The sequence below is a fragment of the Stegastes partitus genome, unplaced genomic scaffold (assembly GCF_000690725.1).
Source record: "Stegastes partitus isolate 25-593 unplaced genomic scaffold, Stegastes_partitus-1.0.2 Scaffold215, whole genome shotgun sequence".
Classification (NCBI taxonomy): Eukaryota; Metazoa; Chordata; class Actinopteri; family Pomacentridae; genus Stegastes; species Stegastes partitus.
Window position 1 is genome coordinate 433,311 of NW_007577946.1, and position 9,512 is coordinate 442,822.

At 42.8% G+C, this 9,512-nt stretch overlaps 1 protein-coding gene across 1 annotated transcript in view; it reads right to left on the reverse strand.

Moving 5' to 3' along the window:
- Window positions 1-9,512, reverse strand: part of LOC103356708 (kallikrein-8-like) — a 19,594-nt gene continuing 10,082 nt past the window's right edge. The window contains exons 4-11 of the mRNA XM_008280957.1: window positions 9,324-9,370; window positions 9,110-9,171; window positions 5,846-5,975; window positions 3,396-3,576; window positions 3,011-3,205; window positions 2,600-2,652; window positions 1,817-1,974; window positions 1-387 (exon numbers count right to left, since the gene is read on the reverse strand). Coding sequence (XP_008279179.1) covers window positions 235-387; window positions 1,817-1,974; window positions 2,600-2,652; window positions 3,011-3,205; window positions 3,396-3,576; window positions 5,846-5,975; window positions 9,110-9,171; window positions 9,324-9,370 — 979 coding nt within the window. The 3' untranslated portion in view covers window positions 1-234. The remainder of the gene's footprint in view (window positions 388-1,816; window positions 1,975-2,599; window positions 2,653-3,010; window positions 3,206-3,395; window positions 3,577-5,845; window positions 5,976-9,109; window positions 9,172-9,323; window positions 9,371-9,512) is intronic.

Sequence of the window (9,512 nt, forward strand, 5' to 3'; positions counted from 1 at the left end):
TGATAATTTGTATATTTTTCTATAAGGAACTCTGCATTTTTGGACCAATGAAAGAGAAAATAGGAACTGAAGTTATCCAAAATTGTTTCAATTAAATCACTTAAACTGCTCCATATGGTAAATAGGTTATGCAGAAACATAAATAGGCAAAACAACAGTAGCAGAGATTGAATCTAAAGCAATATTTATGATGAAAGCATCTCAGCCAGTCAGCCACACCTCACAGCATTTTGGTCAGGTAATAGTTCTGGTGATCCAAGCTGCGTATTCAGGATTGCAGAGGTCCATGAAAGCAGCTGCTTTCCTACACACATAGTGACGATCTCCGAGAAAAGAAATGACGCCATGAATCTTGTTTTTATGCACCACTCCTCCCCCGGAGTCGCCCTGTAAGAGACAGACATATACAGTCGAAACCAGAGGTTTACATACACTGTATATAAAGACACAAAACCTTTTTTTTTTCTCACTGTCTGACATTAAATCAGACTAAACCTTTCCTGATTCAGGTCCATTAGGATTACCAGAATTATTTCTATTTGCTAAATGCCAGAATAATGAGAGAGAAAATTTTTGGAGATTTTGTAAAATTAATTTCTTCAAAGCATAAGAAAGTATTTGGTAGCGTTGCCTTTAAACTGTATGACTTGGGTGAAACATTTTTGTCCTTCCACAAGTTTCTCACAATAGTTTGATGAGTTCTGGCCCATTCCTCCTGACAGAACTGGTGGAACTGAGTCAGGTTTGTTGGCCACCTTGCTCCACACACCTTTTCAGCTCTGCCCACATATTTTCTACAGGATTGAGATCAGGATTTTGTGATGGCCACTCCAAAACACTGACTTTGTTGTCCTGAAGCCTCTCTGTAACTAATCTGGCGGTATGCTGAGGGTCATTGTCCATCTGAAGACCCATTAGTGCTCAAGCTTTAACTTCCTGGCTGATGTCTTGAGATGCTGCTTCAATATTTCCACATAATCTTCTTTCCTCATGATGCCATCTATTGTGTGAAGTGCACCAGTCCCTCCTGCAGCAAAACACCCCCACAGCATGATGCTGCCACCCCCGTGCTTCACAGCTGGGATGGTGTTCTCAGGCTTCAAGCTTCCTCCTTTTTCCTCCAGATGTAACGATGGTCATTAAGGCCAAACAGTTCAGTTTTAGTTCCATCAGACCACAGGACATGTCTCCAGACATGAAGCTCTTTGTCCCTGTGTGCATTTACAAACTGTAATCTGGCTCTTTTATGTTGCTTTTGGAGTGATGTCTTCTTCCTCTCTGAGTATCCTTTCAGCCCATGTCGGTACAGGACCGGTTTCACTGTGGATAATGACTCTCTGACCAGCTTCAGCAGCATCTTCACAAGGTCTTCTGCTTTTGTTCTGGGGTTGATTCACACATTTTGTACCAAAACACTTCATCTCAGGGACACAGAACCCGTCTCCTTCCTGAGCGCTATGATGGCTGGACATTCCCATGGTGGTTATAATTGTGTAGAATTGTTTGATTAGATGAACGTGGAACCTTCAGGCATCTGGAAATTGTACCCAAGGATGAACCAGACTGGTGGAGGTCCACAGTTCTCTTCCTGATATCTTGGCTGATGTCTTTAGATTTTCCATGTTGTCACAAAAGGAAGCAGTGTGTTTGAGGTGTGCCTTAAAATACATCCACAGGTTTGCCTCCAATTAACTCAGAGGATGTCAATTAACCTATCAAAAGCTTCCAAAGCCATGACATCATCATCTTTAGTTTTTCCCTATTTACTGACATATCAATGTATCTTAAAATGGTCAGAGCTCTAATGTCAACTCACACAGCATATATCCACTCCAGGACTTTGGCCACAGAACCAGTGTTGGTACTTCTTGACGTGATAGACGTTTGGGGATTTTTCCTGCAAAGTAAGTTCGAGGTCTTCACAGTCGACAACCTCGATGTCTGCACAGTGGAGAGTAGGTGATTTACCACGTCCTAGAGGAGGTAGCAACACAAATAATTTTTAAATACTGTCTACAGAATACAGAAAGTAGGAGTAAGAGGTTTTCATGGTCATAGTACATGTATGTGTGTGTGTTTTGCTATCAATTTAAGAACAATGCAATTTTGGGACAGAAGCTAATTTGCTTTACTATGTGTACACATGAGTACTGCAACTGACATCATCCATCCATTATCTATACACCGCTTCATCCTCACTAGGGTCATGGGGGGCTGGAGTCTATCCCAGCTGACTCAGGGTGAAGGCAGGCTCACCTGGACAGGTAACCAGTCTATCACAGGGCTACACTTAGAGACAGACAACCAAGCACACTCACATTCACACCTACGGACAATTTACAATCACCAATTAACCTCAACATGTTTTTGGACTTGTGGGAGGAAGCCGGAGAACCCGGAGCTGCACGGGGAGAACATGCAAACTTCCCGCAGAAAGATCCCGGATGTCCTCAACGGGATGCAAACCGGCAACCTGCTTGCTGCGAGGCGACAATGCTAACCAACTGCCCCACCTTGCAGCCCGCAACCAACAACAGTGCGATTAAAATATTTATTTAGCTGTGGAAATAGATTTAGAAAAGGAAAAAAAATCACTCACTCCTTCTGTCACTAGGGCCTCCACTGGTGGCAGCGTGGCCTGCCATCTCAACTCTGTTAATAACAGCCAGAAGAGCAGGAGAGCAGAAGAATGAGGTCATACTGTATCATTGTTAAGCATCTCGTAAAGTGTATTGCAATCCAAACAGTGAGTACTGTGGACCTAATCCTGACTTTTAAACTTGGTATATGAACCTAATTTCTAGCAGACACTGTTAGCTCATTCGTCCTGTCAACAGCTCTGAATCAGAAAACACCCATCAGCCAAAGGATCAGATGTGTTTTCCTATATCCAAAACAAGGTTATTGTCAAAGGTTAAACCGTACAGCAGTGCTCCAGGTGTCAGTGTCTGTTACAACTACTGACAAACAGCTTTATATAATTGTTAGGTATGAAAAACCCACCACTCACATTCTGGGTTGGTCTCCACAGTCAGGCAGGGCTATAGGCTGAATGTCAGAGGTGCCAGGTAGCTGCAGCAGCATGATGTCATGAAATCTGTCTTTGCCGTTGTTGTCTTTGTCAGTATAGATGACAGGATTTGCTGTGATTTGTACTTCTTGAGCAGCACCGTGTAGAAGCACACCTAAATCTGCAAATACAGTCCTACATGTGGGTAGAAGTTAAAGATACACATCACACTGTCAACACATACAGCTTTAATGCTGCAGGTCAATACAAGTCAGATTTCTCTCTTTTCATATTTTACCTTGTCGAGAACACTAAAAACATACATACCCGATATCACTACTGATCAGCTGTCAAAGAATTCTCAGTAATAATGTGATTTTCTAACCCTCCTGGCTCAACACAGTGAGCTGCAGTCAGAATCCACCGTGTACTGATCAGAGAGCCTCCACACGAGCTGGTAGATCCGTCGGCAGCAACTCCTCTCAGTTTGACATGGTACCGACGCTCACACTGATGACCTCCGATGATTCTCTTCTGCAGATCCGGCGCTGTGCTCACTGTCACACCTGGAAGAGGGATCCCCCACCAGGTGGCTGTGAGCAAGAACAGCAGTTGTGTGACCTCAGGAGAAAACACCTTAAGTGCTCTCAGTAAAATGGAGAAATGAGTCCTTATTAAGCCTTGATTAGACTCCCTTGAGGGCGTATAGACACTCAGCTGCAGTAATCACAACTGTGTAACTGCTAAACTACTTTCTATTCCACATGGAGTCTGCTTGAAGTCTCCATTCCCTCCATACGTAGGAGGTTGGTATCCACATAATGAATAGGAACAAGCATGCGCAGACTCTCGCAGACTTCCAGAGATGATAAAATTGTAATCCTTAGTGGAAACTATTACACTGGCCACAGGAGAATTATAAATAACAATCACTTACAACTGATAAAACCTGAGAGAGACACAACTCTCCTGAACAAGTCTTTGCAAAGCACATTTGATGTTTATCCACATCCGGTAAATGAGTGCATTGCATGTAGGAATGTGATAAAGAAGCTCAAGGACTGGCTGGGAAGGCCCAACCTTCATGAGTGCTCCAGCTGTCCTTTAACTACCATTTATGGGGGAGAAACAGTACCTACTTTAGATGTTCTATCTATGACAGGAGCTGAAACACAACTATGTGGGTTTTAAACCGGTTCCAAACCGGTTCTGAAGAAGGTGAAAATCTGGCCATCAGGAGCACACTGACTGGCAAATGTTTAGGGAGGCTGCAACCAACAGCGACTCAGTCAACCTGGAGGCGTACGCCACATCAGTGACCTGCTACGTCAGGAAGTGCATTGATGACGTCACTGTCTCCAAGACCATCACCACTCGCTCCAACCAGAAGCCGTGGATGACTGCAGAGGTGCGTTCGCTGCTGAAAAACAGAGACTCTGCTTTCATGACAGGTGACAGCGAGGCTCTAAAAACAGCAAGAGCCAAACCGTCCTAAGCCATCAGAGAAGCCACTTCAGGGACAGCGGCGACACTCGGCGGATGTGGCAGGGCATCCAGTCAACAGGACAACATCCCCCTCCTGTGACGACGACGCCTCCCTGCTGGATGCGCTGAACAACTTCTACGCTCGCTTTGAAGCACAGAATGACGAGACGGCGAGGAAGACCACCGCTCCCCCCGATGACCAGGCGCTGTGTCTCACCACGGCCAACGTGAGGAAGACGCTTCGCAGAGTCAACCCACGGAAAGCTGCTGGACCAGACAACATTCCTGGCAAAGTGCTCAGGGAGTGTGCAGACCAGCTGGTGGATGTTCTCACAGACATCTTCAACACCTCCCTAAGCACCTCCATTGTTCCAACATGCTTCAAAGCCACCACCATCATCCCCGTGCCAAAGAAGTCTTCAGTGTCCTGCCTGAATGACTATCGCCCCGTTGCACTCACACCCATCACAACGAAGTGCTTCGAGAGGCTCATCTTGAGACACATTAAGACTCTGCTGCCCCCCTCACTAGACCCCCTGCAGTTCACATATCGTCCCAACCGCTCCACAGATGACGCCATCTCCACCTGGCCCTCTACCTGGCCCTCACCCACCTGGACAACAAACACACCCACGTCAGCATTCAACACAATCATTAGAAAGCTGAGCCTGCTGGGCCTGAACACCTCCCTCTGCAACTGGATCCTGGACTTCCTGACTGATAGACCCCAGTCAGTCCGGATCAGGAGCAGCACTTCCAACACCACCACACTGAGCGCGGTGCCCCCACTGGGACGCAAACCAGTGACCTTCTTGCTGCGAGACAACAGTGATACCAACTGCGCCACCTTGCAGCCCCTGTTCAATCCTACGATCATTAATATTTCTTCACGATTACAAACAGGCAGTCCGAGCTGACCAATAACAGTTCTTGCAGTTTCCCTGTATTACAGCAGCTGAGGTTGTAGACGGGGTCTAAAACTATTCCCTTAAAGCACATCTTCAGCTGAAATGTGAAATATTCGTGTAAACAAATTTACTGATTACATGCAATCTCCAAAATAAAAACCTCGTACATGCATTCTCTTCATCATAACACATCCGTTTTCTCCACTGTTTCCAAAATTCCTTCCTTGCTGGCAGCTTTCTGCATTCATCACCTGCTGCACCTTTCGGATAAATTGCTGCACAGACCTTCTGTTGGAAAATCCCACATACCGTCTTTAAGGTTTGATGCAGCCAAATACATTAAGTCATTTTTATAACCTCACCATACAGACCAATTCAAAGATTTAGCATTAGGAATGTAAATGTCAATATATATAGATATATGAAATTGTTGAATACTCACAGATAGACAGACATAAGCGAAGAAGCATCCGGCGAGTCATTGCTGCAGTTCTCTCTGTCACGACTGAACTTTCTGTTAAAATAATGACCTCTGCAAAGCCGCTAGTCACATCCTGAGGCCTTATCAAACCCTATTGGCTGCAAAACTCTGCACATTTATGCAAAGTCATGGTCTCTTATCAGCAGCTCTCGTCCTTTGTGAAGTGACAGCAGGGAAATGAGTGAGATCAAACTATGATCTGTGTAACTGTTGTTTTGCCCTGTGAGCCAACTGACTTAAAGCACACGGTTTACACTTTTTACTGTACGTCACTCAGAAGGTTTTTGACTTTTATTCAGAAAAATAAGAGGTGAAATGTTCAATCATGGAATCAAAATGGCCCCAGATCCTTGTTAAAGCCCAGAAGTTATGCTAATATTGGCCAATGTCAACATTCAGAGACAATGCAGGAAGCAGGAAGTAGTGTGCGCTTGTGTGGTTAGTTGAGTAATAATGAAGTAGAGGTCAGAGCGGTCCATCTCCATAGTTAGAATTCTTGTTTAAATTATAAATAACTTGTTATTGCATATATATGTTAACTTCTAAAGGTTAATATCTATGCAGTGCAATAATTACACTCAATATTTTTCATACGCATGAACTTGGACAATGCATAAAGTGACATAAGTAAGGATTAAACAACGAGGAACTGTGCATAATACCGGTTTGAACGCATGCAGCAGAGTCTAAAACATCACGACGTGCATTCAAACCGTATAATGCACGGCTCCAAGCTGTTTACTGCGTTTATACCATGGTCCCACACAGCAAGCAAACACACAAAATATTGATTTAATTAATAGAACTTGCTAAAAATGCTAAAAAAGTTTTTGTGACTACTTTATGCAGGTCGCAACATTTATCCTACGCAACCGTTGTCAAGACAAATGGAATGCTTGATTATGTAAGGGTTAAACAACGAGAAGCTGTGCATTGTAAGCCGTTTTGTTTCTGCCAAAAATGTTAAAATTAACCTCGAAATCCATGTTTTATCGCGTTTCTCTCATGCACATGTCAAGACACAGCTGATCTACGCCAGCTGATTTGCGTGTTGCTATGATGACGACCAGAGCGGCGTGATATAACTACGTGTGCGTATACACGAAAATAATGCACGCCAGTTAGCCATAGAATTCTCACTGACCATGGTATAAAGCATAATAATGCACCAATAAACAAAAGAATAAACATAATCTTATAGCAGTTTATTAAACTGTCCAAATAACTAACAGTGGAGTATTCATTTTCAGACAGGACACGTTGTCAGATTGAAGCATTTATTTTGGAATGACATGCATTTGAGTTTGGCGGTGACTCTGCTCAAGTGATGCTCTGGAACAATCTGAGCAAGCATGACACAGACAGTCCCTGAGATCACAAACCTCCCAGCAGAGCCACAGGTTGAACTATCCATGAACCATCTGTGTTCTACAGTCCCACACAATACAACAACAACCACAATTATGAATGTGAACCTTAACGGGAGGAGGGGGATAACTGTCGATCTGTAGAGGCTGGTGTAGCAGCGATGTGGTGAGCGTGAAGCTGACAGAATGAATGAACGCTGCCTCAGTTATAAAGCACGCTGAGTGGGTGGGCTGGACTTAAGCAGTGAACGATTGGACAGAAAGAGCCTTGTGACGTCCTGACTGCGTGTCTGTATGAACTATGCAAAGCTTGATTGCCGTGCAAAATGTGTCTTCTGCTGTGTTTTAGGACCAAGTTTGGCGCTGAAATGTGAAAAAATCGTTTCACACAACTTGAAGTATGTCGTTTGTGTGTGTCTATCCATGAACGTGACAACATGCAGTTTAGATTTGTGCTGAAAGTGATGCAGAAGGTCCAGCTGATTGAGAATGTTACAAGACTGCCATGACGACTTCAACTGGAGAGTGTGCATCAGATTAGTGGAGAGGAGGACATGTCTGAACAGATCTAAAGACACCGCTTTATTGTCAGGGTTCACAAGGCCAAAAGGTTGGGGAATACCAGTGGGATACACACAGGGGTGTAAAGATGTGGTAAAATCTCTACGAATAAAGAAGGGAGGGGAGTTTCAAGTCAGATCTTGATGACAAGCACGGTTCACAGTTTATAACACTGTCTGCAGCAAAGTAAACCATCAACAGATCAGTCACAGGTTCTTCTGTTTGATAAGCTTCAATATGTTTGTCATTAGCCACAGTTCAGACCACACTTCTTGTTTGGCTTCTTAATGGTATCTTTGATCCATTTTAAGTAGTTTTGATTGCAGACGTCCATGAAAGCAGCTGCTCTCCTACATACATAGTCAGGATCTCCGAGAAAAGAAATGACACCATAAATCTTGTTTTGAGTCACCACTCCTCCACCAGAGTCTCCCTGCAAGAGAAAGAAATATATATAATTTTATTCATATTTACTAAAACATCAATGCAACTAAACATGGTCAAAACTCTAATGCAAACTCACTCTACATATATCCACTCCAGCACGTTGGCCACAGAACCAGTGCTGGTATATCTTGACTGGGTAGATGTTTGGGAAAATGTTCTGCAAAGTATTTCTGAGGTTATTACAGTCGACAACGTCGATGGTTGCACACTGGAGAGTAGGGGATTCACGTGGTTCTAGAGTAGGCGACAACAAAAATCATTTAGAAAGACTGTCCACAAAATACATCAGAAGTAGTTAGAAGAGTTTTTAATGCCCACAGTACATGTATGTACGTGTGTGTTTTGCTATAAAGTTAAGAAGAACGCAATTTTGGTTAAAAAAAAAAAAGATAATTCAATCTCCCTGTAGGAGAGACAAATATATTTTGTTTCATTATTGTTTACTGAAACATCAGTGTGTCAATGCCAACTCGCATCACATATCTACTTTGGGACTTTGACCATAGAACCAGTGTTGACATGACAGTTTGTTGTAGAAAAGGAGGTAATGGCCATGCTCTATAGAAGAAGAAAGTAATCATTGTCATTATCCATAGAAATAAAATAACAAAATCTAATGTGCTTTATCGTTATATTTTGTTTTAATTATTTCTTATACTTACCGGCTTTAAATTATCAATTAGTTCTTAAAATGTGTAAAATCGAAACAGAAATGAAAAAAAGCCCATTGTCAGATAACACAGTGTTATTATTATTTTGTTTTTTTTTACTGAAGAATGTAAAATTATTTTATCAATAAATGAAACAACTCCATAAAGAGATCATTATGCTTATATTAAAATATTCTCACGTCGTTCGTCATTCGGTCCTCCACCAGTGGCACCATGACCTGCAATCCACACTGTCTGACCTCTGAAAAGGACACAAATAAAGACATCAAAAATAAGAACATTTTACTCCTTTACAGTTTCTCCTTCCTGAGCTGGGTTATCAGCACTGTATGTCTGATTTATCTGCAAATATATGACTGCAATGTTATTGTCTGATGTCATATAAAGACCAACCATCATCATTAAAGTTCTGCAGTATAGAAATAATCACCATCAGCTCACTGCTCCACAAAGAAACACACTGGATCCACAATTTAAACACAGTGGAGCCCTTTGGCAAAATAAAGCACTGGACTTGTCATGTTTCCTCTGAGTTGCTGCCTCTGACAGGTGTTGGTTCTGGTGCTTTTTCTTTGTTTTTTT